General features: G+C 36.3%; 1 protein-coding gene across 1 annotated transcript; it reads right to left on the minus strand.

Moving 5' to 3' along the window:
* Nucleotides 1-2463: 2463 nt before the first annotated feature.
* On the minus strand, nucleotides 2464-8348 carry LOC107668019 (homeobox protein aristaless-like 3). The gene is made up of 4 exons (XM_016459750.1): nucleotides 8001-8348; nucleotides 4151-4422; nucleotides 3365-3487; nucleotides 2464-3039 (listed from the first exon to the last, which is right to left on the minus strand). The coding sequence occupies exons 1-4, from the start codon at nucleotides 8323-8325 to the stop codon at nucleotides 2680-2682; spliced, it is 1080 nt and encodes a 359-aa protein (XP_016315236.1). The 5' UTR covers nucleotides 8326-8348; the 3' UTR covers nucleotides 2464-2679.
* Between the last annotated feature and the right edge of the window lie 6251 nt (nucleotides 8349-14599).

Below are 14599 nucleotides of genomic sequence, written 5' to 3' on the forward strand. Positions count from 1 at the left end.
AAGCCTGGTCTTTGCATCTGCCAGAGTTGTTGTGACCTACACACACACACACACACACACAGTTTTTCTAAGTGTCAGTTATAGCAATCATTCTTTTAAGTGGGCCATCAACACCAGGACAGCTGCATCAGTAATGTTATTCACATCTGGCACAGCAGCAGAAAGCGCAGTAACGTTATTATCGACACAGATTTCTCAAAATCACATTTATGCTTCCTACTAAGGTGTGCTGAAAATGATTACGTCACTGTAAAATAGTTTTTACCGTTACTAACTGGACATTCTGTGTGTTTTTGTACCATCTCGAATGTGTCATCTTAGGTGTTCACAAAGGCTGGACAATAGTCGACACGACTGTAACTTACAGCCTTCCACGGTGCATCTAGAATTCAGATTGTGTTGTTCAGATCTATTCACTATTTTTGCGGGCTTTCTGTGTTTGCGGTAACGTTACGTGTGCGACTGAAGTGAAGTGCGGAGAGGCTAACGTGCATGCATACACGAAAACCTGAAGTTCGCGCTTTGGCATGATTCATAAATGCACATTATTTCTCAAAGGGAGTTTGCAGACGAACATTGCGTGTTTTACGCTAGCAGTAAATGCATGCTGTACATTTATACACTTATATATGGGTAGCGCCAAGAGATTACACAGCTGTACCATTAAAAGCTGTTTGTCGGCCAACAATTTCATACAAGTTCACATAAAACCTCACCTGCTACCGACGTGGTCAAAACGAAGACAGACCTGTTTATGTTCGCACTTTGATGGTGAAACGTTCTACAAAAAAGGAAAGAAAAGAAAGAAAGATCTTTTTTTTGCACAGAATGTTCTCTCTTCAATCTCAAATGAGTTTCCGCTCTCTACCAACGAACACCGTGAGGAAACTGCGCGTCGTGCAGTGTCAGCGTTTTTTTTATTATTATTGTTTTGCTTTTAATTAAACCAACAAATAACCCCTAAAATTACACTGACATAAAATATGTAATGAAAAAGCAGGAATATTGTACATACATTTGCAGGCGCGAGGTGTGTGCGTCTTCCTTTTCTTCTTCTTCTTCTTCTTCTTCTTCTTCTTTCTCCAAGCAGAAAAAAAAGCCTTTCTGTCATTGGTCAGGTTTCCCGCTCATTTTTTTTTACTGTATTTGGATTTACAGTAAATGAAAAATACTGTATTTTAATGGCGCCAAGAGGATATTTCCCATAATGCAATTTTAAAATACAGTAACATACTGTGTAACTGTTTTACAGTCAAGTACAGTTCATATTACAGTTAAATACTGTGTAATTTACAGAAATCGCTAACAGTGTAAGGTTGATGGGTATGACAGAAAAAAAACTTGGAATCCGTCATCATTCTGAGAGTGAGGGGTTTGTGGTCACTTAGTTGGTTTTGTATTAGCAGGGCTGTCACATGCTGCCGATGTATCAGGTGACATTTGACAGCCTTTACAGCCAGCCTACAGCAAAACATACATTTAAAATTACACATTAGATGGCCATGCTCTCTCTCAAGTATAAACATTTCACCTTAATTGTAATTGTGTATACTAGCCTTAAGAAATTGGCACACATAATATTTTTGTTGCATTAGAATTTTATGAGATGTTCATATGGATCCCAAAGTTGCCTGAGCCTGTACAATTATCTGTGTTATAGTAAAAACACATATTCCGGATATTATTCAAGATTAGAATTAGGGATGCATGAATATTTAAATTCTTGTAGAATACCAAAAATATTTTCAAGGATGATGGTATTCAAATTTTGTACAATTCTATCTAAATAAATGAAAAATAAAACAATAAATACTAAAATGAATTATTTTAAATGCATAAAGTGTCTGGGCATTCTAAAAAATTACATTTAACAGTGTTATTAAGTTATTAGTGTTTTTAAAAAGTGATTTTAAGTGAGTGTTAGATACTGTAATGGCTAAGTTAATCTAAATGTAAAAATTTGAGAAATAAGCATGTACAAGTTGATATTTAATACAGACCAAAACCGTTAAATAAAAAAAAAAGCAAACTGTTATATCAGCCAATATGATTCCAAAATATCATGCATCCCTAATTAAAATAAGCAATCAGAAACAAAAAAATTAATCTATATGCAGTATTAATTCCTGCCATGGTTTACCAGAAGCACACATTTATTTGCTGTTTTTAGTGGTGACGTATTTGAATGCACAAAGTCGGAAAATGTAAAATCATTTATTGACTGGGACTACATATAGACATAATGGGGCTAAACCACTGCATACACTGAAACTATGAGATTACCATTAACATACTTAAATAAACATGTTGCACATCCTCTTTGGTAATTAACATTACATCATTTTTACAATTTAAGTATCCCAGGAAGAATGTTATATTAAGGCAAGTTGTGTGCAAAGCCCATCATGGCTCATAGAATTTCAACAAACACACAAACAAATGAGATGCTTCCATAGGGAAACAGAAACCAAAAACAAAAAAAAATCAGGGCATCAAATGTATCTTTGCCGTGAAAACATCTGGAAGCCTGCAAAAAAAAGAGATGTGTACATTGAGCGTTAAAAAGTGTCTTTCAGTTGTGTGTTTCTGAGTAGCTCTAACATGCCGCCGGTATGTGCAGGCATGCTAACTGTTTGTTGGCTCTGTGATGTCATCACAATCACAGTTGCAGCTGCACGGTCATGTCGGCCAGGATAACAGGCTCCCGGGGTCTTTGGTTTTCATGCGCAGGGCCACCAGGCCTGAGGGCTTGTATTCAGACTCTGGTCCGGGCTCAAAAGAATGGGCCCCCAGGCTTCCTGGGAAGCCATGGAGTGAGTATATCCCATTAATGCTAGGGTGGTGGGGCGGGTGATGATGATGATGATGAGGATGGCCTGGAGACGCAGACATACCCATGAGCCCGGGTAGGTTGCCGTGAGGGTGGGGGTAAGGGGTCATACAGGACGATGCCATGTTGTCCGCTCCCAGAACACAACCACTGTCCGCTGCGCCGGCGCCTCCCGTTCCCGCACTGCTTGGCCATAGGTTATTTTGCATCTGTGTGGACAGAAAAAAACACATTTTAAAATCATTTTTAGAATCTTTATACATTTAATGAACATGTATACAAATTAAATATATTTAATGCTAGCCTGTGCCATATGGCAAGATTAATGGCATTACACTAACATGCAATATAAAACTAAATTCACTCTGTGTTTCTGACAACAAATATAAATCATTATAATGTCCACTATGTCTCCAGCCAAACCAAAGCAACTCCCCTGTGTGTGTTGAAATCGTAGACAAAAGCTACATTTTTGTTCTCAAGCTCTGTCTTGTGCTCTCTTTGTGTTCTGTGTTTGTGTATTTGCGTGTGTACCTGGTATGAATCGGAGCGAGGGAGAAGGGAGATATCGTATGTGGTAAAGTGGTTTTGCACCTCTTGCATCTTCCCGTAACGCTCTCTTTTCCTCCATTTGGCCCGTCTGTTTTGGAACCACACCTGAATATCCATATATTAAACTTAATTATTGAATGATGGAAATATATGCCCTGTCAAAATGGAACACTTTGCCTTTCAATGAATTCCATGTATTTAATAGATGAGCAACATTAATATTACTGAAAGCATTGAAATCTGTGCAAGAAATGGTGTATCCTGTCAAATTTGAAACCAGTTACTATCTATTAATCAGATATTTTATCCATATTATCAATTACACTACGTTTATTTCAAAGAAATTAATACTTCTCACTCAGCAAATGAATGTATTAAATTGATCAAAACTGACTGTAAGGACTTGTACAATGTTACAAAAAACTTTTGAATGTCTTTTTCCATCACAATTTCCACAAAAATATGAAGTAGCACAACAGTTTTTAACAAGAAATATGTCTTGAGCACCAAATATTATTAAAATTCATCTTTGCCATCACAGAAATAAATTACATTTCAAAATATATTGAAATAGAAAAAGGTTATTTCAAATGTAATCATATTTCATAATATACATTTTTACTGTATTTTTCATCAAATAAATGCAGCCTTTGTGAGAATAATAGACTAATAGAATAATAGAAAAAATAAGACAATGACGATTATTTTAATAATGCCAATTTATATATTTAATCTTACACTGCCTGCAGAAGGTGGAGTCTAACACACCTGCACTCTTGCCTCCGTGAGCTCCGTCCTCAGTGCCAGCTGTTCCCGTGCATACACATCTGGGTAATGTGTCTTCTGAAAGACCTTCTCCAGCTCCTCCAGCTGAAAGGTGCTGAAAGTTGTCCGGTTTCTCCGCTTCTTGTTCTTGCCTGACAGGTCGATGGAGTCAGCGATGGAGTCTCCAGACAACCCGTTGGACGGCTCTTTCAGTTTTCCACAACACTCCGAGTCCAGAGCAGGATATCCAAGGGTCTTGGGTACGGCCTTATCTCCTGCTGACACCAAGACAGAATGACATTTAGTTTCTAAGAAGCAAATATAAATACTGTGCCCAGGCTAATTAAACATCATTTTCTGTTTAAGTACAATGCTTTTCTTGTCTTCTAAACTGCAGTTAATGGCTTTTTTATGTATAGCCTGAATATTTTTCCTCCTCACCTGATTTAGCTGCAGGCCTTAACGACCTCAAACAACCACAAACGCATTTCAAATATATGAGTTTTAATTAGGAAATAGAATTATAACGTTTACAAGTTAAATTAATACACATTATATTGCAGGTTTCCATATGAAGCAGCACAACGTAAATTCCTTAAATATAACTTTGCTAAAAAATAAAACATTTTTGATCTGTGATAAATTCATAGCAATCACTGTATGTTACTGTAAACCATACAAGCTATTTTGTTCATCACCAGTAGATATGTAATGTACTTTCTGACTATCCTAAAAATAATGGTGTGCAACAGGCACATAAAACTAAAAATATATTTGCAGTTTATATTAAATAGTAGACCATTAAACCAACATTGCAACATTTTCTCTTTCAAATATTCAGTCTACTTTTGAGTATTCCACGAACTTTAAAAAGGATAATAACACACTGTCAGCAGAGCTTACTGTTTTGATTAAGCTTGAAACTTGAGATTGAATGGCATGAGTTAAAAATCAATTTTTCTAAGCTTAAACGCTTGCTTGAATACTACAATAAAATGCATGTCATTACAAAATCCACAGCTTAAAAAGGTTGTAAGAAGTGAAGGAATTTTGACAAAAAAAGTTCTGTTATAATCACTATAATAATAAACATCATTCAAACAGGACGTGTTTGCTTTTCTCAGGAGAACATAAGGATGGGAAGAGCTATTTTAAAAGGAATAATCCAGTCATAGTCCTTTACAAGAGGGTGTTTATTCTTTCATAAGTACTTTTATCTAAAATAGAAACTTTTTATGTCTCTCCTGTGTTGCAGTTTTTAATTGTAATCAAATAATCGTATCCCTAATTTTCATGGAAAAGAAAGCAAAACTCATGTCTCAGTGTGTTAATATGTAGTTGGTTTCTCTTTCTCAAATCTTATTGAGATTTCTGCTTGAGTATGTCATTGAACAAGAGTGATTAATTCTGTGCATAATGACAAAATTATGATATTGTTTCAAACCATGATCATCTAGGTCAATAAATTGACTAGATAATTGCTTTAATTAATTCAAATGCATACAAGAGTCAAAGCATTGCTCTTGAGACATAAAAACAATTATTATATTTATAGTTTTTAATAGGCACATCTAACTGGCTGATAGTATTTGACAATGATACTTCTGTTTGTTTTCCTCACAAGAACTCCACTGTAATCTATCTGATTTAGAGTGAAATTATAATTTTGATGTTTCTGTAGATATTAAAAACATCTGACCTTGGGTCATAAAAATCCCCAGGCAGTTTGCTTTAAAGCTCAATGTCTGTCTTTGCTTAGTGATTAAGTGGCAGAAATGAATTATGGTTTTCCTAATTTAATTTTCACCAAAACAGAGGAAACCATTTACTAGAGTTACTTCTATAACTTTAAAGTTATGGCATTATTATATTTGATCTCTTCAAAAAAAAAAATGCTTTTAGGAACAGAATCGTTATATACTGTACTCTTATTTAGCCTAGAAAGAACACTAAAGAACAACACTTATTTTCATTTTATTTTAGTTAAATATCTCCCAAAATGTTTCCACTGGCCTTCGAAAGAGCGATAAATAAATAAAGATGAAGTTTTAAAAATTATCGTAAACATGTCAAAAACTGTCTTTCAAAAAGTAGGCTATAATGCATAAGTGCAATGAATGATGTATCGGAAACAAGTTCGACGCTGTAACCCCGGCACATATGGCAGAAATGACCTTGCATTTCTTCCCCCTTATAGCACAGTAAGCTAAAAGACAAAACAGGCCTCTTATTATTAAAGTGTTGTCTTCAACACTAGTTCGTTCCCACCAATCAAATCCAGGCTATATTTGTTTGGCACACCCCCATAAGCCCCATAAGGTGAGGTCCCCAATTAAAAGGTTGAAGAGCATACTGCATGGCTCAACACGTCTCGTGATCTTAAAATAAATAAGTTATTTTGGAAATGTAAACTTGCTTGTTGACTTGCTACATATCGACATAATCGTTTATAAATGAAACGAATTTAGAATCCAAGATCAATGTTGGTATTTAGAATGTGTGACAGAATTGTAAGGCATTCAAACGCAACCAAGAATGGCCATAACAGGCCTCAAAACCACGCACGCAAATCCATGGCGATAGATTTGAATGCTGTTGGTCTATCTGACGATATTGTTTCTGAGCATTAGGCCTACACATCGCAATATTTTATGATTAGGCCTGCAATATAAATTGAGACTTGCGGTTGAAATAAATTGTTCCAGCTGTATGAGGAAAGAAAACGTTAAATCACAACAGTTCAAAAAGTTTTGAACCTCAAGAAATAATTAATTATGCTAGAAATTTATAAACGCGTTTTTAAATCATAATTTGGCAAAGTGTGAGGACGAAATGCGCTATGGATACTGTGAGCAGGCCTGAAATTTCCTAAAAGACGCAGCTCTTACAACATGAACCTTTCAGCTGTAATAAAATAATACTAATAACTTTCAGAACAGGCTGTTATTGAAAGTAAGAACCCGTTCTTAATTGACTTGCCTGGTTAGAAAAAAGGTTAAATAAAGTGTTCTTTTGTTTTGCTTTAACTATATGACTTATTTAGTTAATTATTTTAAGACCAAAATGATATAAACATTAAACTATTAGCTACGCTAGTTGAGATCAATTATACCAAAAGTTTGTAATTAGAAAAAAGATAGTTTTGAAGCCTAACAAAACCACTTTAAGTAACTAAAGTATAAATAAAATATGTAATAAAAAGAACGTTTTATTTGGCGGTTATTTAGAAAACATCTTTGAACAACGAATACACTTATATCACTTTAACATCGTGAACATCATGTATATATATATATATATGAAATGAAAAAAGGTTCATACGTACTTATATATAATACAGTTAGATTATTTGGAGGTTCTTTGGAGAAATGAAAAAAGTTCATAAGTACAGTCCATTTCAAACGTGTTTAACAAGTGGGAACGAAATACTGATTAACTGAAAAGTCTAATTTAATAAATAAACACATTATTTCAATTGGCTTAATCTAGCCTATCTCTAATCAGCACAAATAACACCACTTTTCTTGCTGACATCATTTTAAGTGTAAATGTAATGATATTTACATTTCCAGTTGCCATATATCCGTTTTAAGAAATTATGCGTAAATGAAAAATATTACTGATTTTTAGTCACATTCCTAGCTACTAGATGTTTTGGGCCTCAGGTGGAGTAGCCTATTTAAAAATTGTGTAAAAAGTAAATTGTGTAAACGGCTTTTGAGAATTATTATTATTATTATTATGTCATTATTAGGCTATTGTTGTTATTACGACTAGTAGCCTATCGTTTACAGTCTAGACGTTTGGAGGTTTTCCTCGCTGACATTCAACTACTGAACTAGTTTTCACTTACCGTCAGAACTAGTCTCATAAAATGAGGAGTTCTTCTCAGTAATCGAAGGTTTTTGGTCCTGGTTCATATTCTCCAAATACTTCGTATGCTTTCCAGGCGAGGCGCGGTGAGTTGTAGTGCCGACGCCGTGCGTAACGTCCGCGGAGCCGCCGTCAGTGTAGCGTCCCATACAAAACTCATGTCGACGCGCTAGATGAAGATGCGGAGACTTTTGGAGGTCGTCACACTGAAAGAACGCGCCGGAATTATGCTCCAAACCCGGTGAATTCTCTGGCGTGATCCTGTTTGAAGGCGAGGAGAAAGACAGACAACTCTCAGTCTCCATCACCCCGTCCCGAGCACGAGAGCGCAAATAGTGAACCAGGATGCTATTAACAGGGGACAAGTTAGTGTATAAGCGAGAGAGATGGCGATTTTTTTCCACCTCTTCGTTTCAAGTGGGTGGGATTTAGAGGATCAGAAACAGAGACCCGTGAACTGGGAGAGGGAGAGAGCGAGACAGCGGTCTGATTCAATACGCCCAAAAATCAATCACGTGTGGCTCCTGTCAATTAACCATTTACCTCCAAAATATTTTCTCTTAATAAAACAAAATTGTTATGAGAGATAGGAGAATGTGATTAAATCACGTAATCGTGACTGGCTGAGCACTTATAGGCCTAACTTGAAATCACCAAAGTAGTCTACTGAATCCAGATTTGATGGATTTTGATCCAGGAACATGTTACGCGAGACGCTGTCAGAACTCAATCAAAGCAGGGATCAAGGATCAACCTTTAAACGCGCATTGGCTAAAAAATCCCCTGACTGAATCCGATTATGATATATACATCGATGACAAAATTAAGTTTTGAATTTAGGCTACGTAGGCTTATGGCTTTAAATCATATAGGCTATGTAACAGCTGAAATGCCATTATGGTTTTTAGTTAGACGAAAAAAATATAGGCTATTTCAGATATTACTCTACGTTGGAGAAGCATCTTTTTTGTTTTATTATCGAGATGTATGCAATGTATAAGCACAATTGTAATAAAATACGAGGAAAAATAAATAATTGTAATTGGATTTACATAAGGAAACAACCGTGTGAAACAATCACAAGGCCTAAAGCAACAGCAAAAATAGTAAACTGCCGCTGATTGAGATTTAAGAATTTTACAGGAAAAAAAAAATTATAGGCTACTATTGATATTTATTCTTATATTCTATATTCTTTTATATTCCTATGCTTATTAATTAATATGTATGTAGTACAATAATATGTAATACAAACCAATGTCATTAGCCTATTTTATACAACAAGGCAACATTAAAGTTATGATATTTTTATTTGTAGCTATTTTAAGTCAAAAGGAAGTTTTCGATTATATCTTATGTAAACCTAAATCTGTCACAACTAATTAAAAGTAGTTTAATAGCGAACATCACATTTATTTTATTTTCGAAAACGCTATAAACTATATAAAAGAAATCAGCTGGTTTATGGTTACTGCATCATTAATAAAAAATATACAAACGCTGATCCAGTTGCTACAGAAAATGTGCAATCTTCTTAAATAAAGTTCATTAATATGATGATCACCAACTCTCCTGTTACTCCTTTCCACTTCTATTATGGCAAAAGCACAAAACTTTACGCTTATAATAGACAGAGAAAAAACAGACATAAAGCAACTCGCTATAATGTACAGTATATATTAGGATAGAGTTCTTGTTTTTGTAGAGTTTTGAATTACCAACAATTCATTTTAAGAAATCTGCTGTATCCATTACATTTTGTTCTGTTCGCTCTGTGGTTCTTAAAAATACATTTAAAGTCCAGAAGAAAAGTTAAAGCGTTTATCATAATTATCCTTTTTTAAAATGACTTTTGTTGTTGGTAACTCAAACGCTTGAGGAATAATATTGCAAACTGCAGACTGTCCACCGAATTTATCCAAAAAATAAACAAACAAACAAAAACACCTTCAATAAAACTTTGTGGAGCTGCTTGAGTTTGGACATCCAGAGATCAAAGAAACTCAAAACTGTTGATATTGAAGTGGCAGCTCAAATCTCTGCAATAGATCTCTAAACAGAGAGCACTTAAACGACTCGCGCTGCTCGCCAAGATGTCTAACAGTTTTTTGGATATCTGTAAGGCTGTATGGAGCCAACCTGACGGACAAGTGTGTAAACATCCAGTCCATTTGCTTCGGTCAGCCCACATAAGAACCGTTTCATTCGATGATGAATTCACCAAGCAAACAGACTTCGGGAATACGGAAGAGATCATATCACTTCCTCTGACAAGTTGTTTTGTTGCACTGCAAACTGCATAGCCTACTCTTCTGAAAACTAAAATCAAATACTGACTCACTTCTATGACACTGACTTATTCTTCGTCAAAACTAAACATAAATCTCATTCTGTTATTCTGTCGCAAACTTATGAGAAGTCTGTCTTTTTAAAGTCAGTTATTGGGATTTGGTATAGCGGACATAATTTGTATTGGGCAGAAAAAGTAAATTTGTTACACATACAGAGAAAAAAAAAATGAATTTGTGCAAACCCTTCAGCAAATAGCCCACATTAAGCTGTGAAGATGTAAAAGAGAGAGGAAAATCTTAGCCTTTCATTTCAGTGATCCTAAAGGCATAAGAAGGACCCCGTTAATTACCAAGCAGAAGTTAATCAAAAGGACATGACCGGCTTGCTGCTCGTAGATGCAGTGGCATGTTTGTCAGCCAATTAATAAACAACATGACTTAGATTAGGATGTTGTGGGAGATCTGGAAAAATGGGCGAAAATTGGAGACCCTCTGGGAATTTAGAAAGCGACGGCAGAAAGTTGAAGTGCAAAGAAAATGCATTCTCAAAACAATACAATGCTCGTTTAATTCAGCGAGATAATGTGTAAGTATTTAAAAATAAATACTGACTAGCCTATATATACTGCGGGGCAAGTTGTCACACGAGCTAAGTGAATTCAGTTACAATTTTTGCCATTGAAAATGACTGGGGGGGGAATGTCCCCTAGACCTAGGCATATATTGCAGGATTTGGAGTCAAAAGTCCAATAACAAATGTAAAAGTTTTATCATTATCAGTGGGTTTGTATGTTGGTTTCAAACTTAAAGTTAAAACACTGCATTAGAATGATTTTGTGGATTTTACACCCGACGCGATCGTTGTAGGCTAGTGTCGCGTCGCGCCGCAACAGAGGCTGTCTACACTGGACACGACAAAGCGACCGCTGCAAATTCTTTTATTTTTCGCGTCAGAAGTAGCGAAGGCGCGTGGAGTGCGTCAGAAATAGAACTGGGCATCAGTTTTCTGAGGACGATTTTTTATGTTTTATATATGTTTTATGCGGCAGGCCGCATCCAGTGCAGCCATTATGACTGAATATAGATTAGACAGTTTCCAATAGTGTAATTTCTATTGGCTAAATAAGTGAAAGCAAAAAAACCCGAAACTGGAATAATTCAGACAGGGTCAGGACAAAAAAAGTCATAAATGTCAGGTTTGGTGTCATATTTTTTATAAATATAGAAATATATATGGAATAGGCCTAATATATAAAAATGTGACACCCAACCCCAGTGGGTGTGACAACTGCCCAACTATTGTGGAATGTTGTCAGTTTTTCTTCATTTAACTCTATGGTTTTTCCCTGGGCAATAACAGTGGAATTATTCAATAACTTTCTGTAGCCCAGATTAAAGTTTGTGTCTACAGAATTTGATTGCCTTTCAAAAATAAACCCACCCTGAGAAATAATTACTGGAGTAAAAAGTGTGACAACTAGCCCGCTCTCCCCTACTGTCTGTGCTTCAATATGTCTTTGTTAATGTGAATATACTGTATATGCAGTGCACCCTGGACACTTTTCTTGTGTATGATCCAGTAGCCTCAGCCAGGTTTTGTGATTCTGGCTCATGGTTAAATGGCTGAAATCCCATAGAGAACATTTCCTGAGGTGATGGCGTGCTCTTGAAATAAAAAACTTAGTACAGAAAATGTACTCCAGACGACACGTTTAGAGAAAACATCAACTTTAGGTTGGCTGGATGACCTCAGGAACCAGGGCTCTTAACTTTGGTGTTGACAGAGTTGACATGCACACAACCACAGCCATATCATTTGCATCTGCAGGAAAGCAGAGTAAGAGCTGATGCTCTCCTCTGTTTCAATATCTGTTATCTATTCAATATGACAACTGCAGTACAGAAAGGAATATGCCCTCCTTTTTTGATCAAATGCAGCGGCTTTTGTAAGCAAGGACGACAGAAAAATATGTTCAGAATATAATGTAGTTCAGAAAATCATGTAATTCTTGCATGAATGATTGCAGCAGGTCTCCTCCTCCTATCAGTTCCAATTATAATCTACAACTGAATGTGATCTGAGTGAGAACTGACTGAATTCTGAAATATAAAAAGTTAAGAAATTTCAAAGGGAAAAGCTATGAACAACATTTCGGTTTCCCTGAGAAAAATATACAGTAAAAAATATTTTTTGAAGTTGTAAATAAAAAACAACGATTATTAGAATGTTTTACATGAAAATACAATTTCAGTCTTTCTACTTCAAATTTTCAAGTTTATATCAGTGTCTACTTGCCATTTCTTTCTAATTATTAGCTAAATTTACTACACATTTTTGAGTAAAAAATGGTTTCAAAGTAAATTTGACACCAAATGTTTTTCAGTGTAAGATTCACAGTCAGTCCTTTATTAAAGGACCCTGATAACCTGAACACCAGTCACCAAAACTCTGCAGGTTATATATTAGGAGGAAACATCGATTTCTGCCCAGCTGTATATCTCCATCGGATCTTTGGATTTCTGGTAAGTCATCAAACGGCTGACCCTCGCTCCTCCGCTTGCTGTGGCTTTGTGGCCACTCTTGTTTCCTGAACCTGGGGCGGCTGAACCTGTCCCTGGCATGACCCCATGCAGGAAATCAGTCCAGTCTGTGGCCCACGGTCTCTCTGTCCGCCTTTCTCCCTCTCTCTTTTTCATCCAGTTCAGAGTAGAAAGAGCAGAGCTGGATGTGACCCTTCTGAGACCTTCAGTTCACACAACCCTGGACCTGCTATCATCTTCCATCTCCCTGTCAGCTTTCTTGATCTGTATCAGTTTTTCAGTGTTGCTCCACTCCATTAACCATGGGTGTCTGCCATTCAAAACTGAATTGAGAATGCCTTGTAAATTCCGATTTAAATTCCTGAATTTAAATTGAATTCAAACAAGACACATAACTGCAATTCGAATTTGAAGGTGGGATGTGGAATTATCTATCTATCTACGTAATTTCTATCTATGTAATAATTTCATCAAGAGCATGCAGCATTAGTAGTGTTTAAACAGGGAAACCACTGTGCTGTTAACAAGCTGATTCACACACTCTGATCATGAGTGGAGGTATTTATCATTCCAGCCTACAGGTTTGCATTGGAATATGTGAAGAGGAAGGGACAGTAATTCAATTATGTGCCCTGCATGCAGAGAGATGATCCCATATAAAGAGGAAGCATTTTCCTCTGAGGGCTCTTTCTCTCTCTTCCTCTCCCTCTGTCCAGCTGAAGCCGAAGCTCTGATTGACAGCTGCCGACCCCCAGGTCATAACACATGACAGAGGGAGTCTGGGAAGCGAGAGTTTGTGTCAGAAAAGCACTGAAGAAGGGCCAGTCTGTATGTGTGTGTGGGGGGGACACTGGGTAAGAACAGAATGACTGTCCCTCCAGCGACCCCACACAAATTCGCTGTCTCTCCAGACTGCATAAGAGATGTCTATATTACCAAAGAAAGGTGATGTGAATGCAATGATGATGTTCAAAGTCAAATGTTAATACCTTTACTATAAAAGTTTATAGAGGTTTTTTAAAGACTTTTATATCACACATAAAACGCATGTCTATTAACAGGGTTGTGTAAAAGAATTGAAGAATTGATTCTTGTTCGAGTTGGAATTTGAATTGAATTATTCATGATCCACAAGAAGTTGAACTAGAATATGAATTGGAATGAGAGAAAGAGGAAATCACTGAAAATTAGGTTAATGGTGTTTAACTGGTGGTCCAGTAGGAAGAGGAAATTACTGAATAGCAAAAGCAAAGTAATGTAACACAGGCAATGCATTCTGGGAAATGAAGTGTTCTTCCACCCTTGTCCACAAAAGTTAATTTATTGAATAGGATAAAATAGTTTAAAAAAATTAATTACTATATTCTATAAATGGCATTTTAATCAATCAATCAATCAATCAATCAGTCTATCTATCTATCTATCTATCTATCTATCTATCTATCTATCTATCTATCTATCATCTATAGTAGATATAGTAGTATCTACAGTATCTGTAAAACATGCTAAAAAATGTTAAAGGGGTCATATGATGTTGCTAAAAAGAACATTATTTTGTGTATTTGGTGTAACGGCGGGCTAGAGTGATTCGACAAAGGAGCGGCCGGCCGGCTTGCAGCAACCACATGTGACGACCCCGGGCTGGACTCCGCCTCGTCCACGGTGAAAGCTGATCTGGCGATCCACAGCGCGAAGTTGATGTATTTCCTCAGCGACCAGCACGGATCAGCTCTAGGCATGACGAAGC

Source organism: Sinocyclocheilus anshuiensis, unplaced genomic scaffold (genome assembly GCF_001515605.1).
Source record: "Sinocyclocheilus anshuiensis isolate Anshui unplaced genomic scaffold, SAMN03320099.WGS_v1.1 scaffold1024, whole genome shotgun sequence".
NCBI classification, from domain to species: Eukaryota; Metazoa; Chordata; class Actinopteri; order Cypriniformes; family Cyprinidae; genus Sinocyclocheilus; species Sinocyclocheilus anshuiensis.

Coding starts and splice junctions, on each gene's coding strand:
- LOC107668019 (XM_016459750.1), bottom strand. CDS start 8,325: ATGGAGACTGAGAGTTGTCTGTCTTTCTCCTCGCCTTCAAACAGGATC. Junction 4,423..8,000: donor TTATGAGACTAGTTCTGACG/GTAAGTGAAAAC, acceptor TGGTGTCAGCAG/GAGATAAGGCCGTACCCAAG. Junction 3,040..3,364: donor CTCGCTCCGATTCATACCAG/GTACACACGCAA, acceptor CTGTCCACACAG/ATGCAAAATAACCTATGGCC.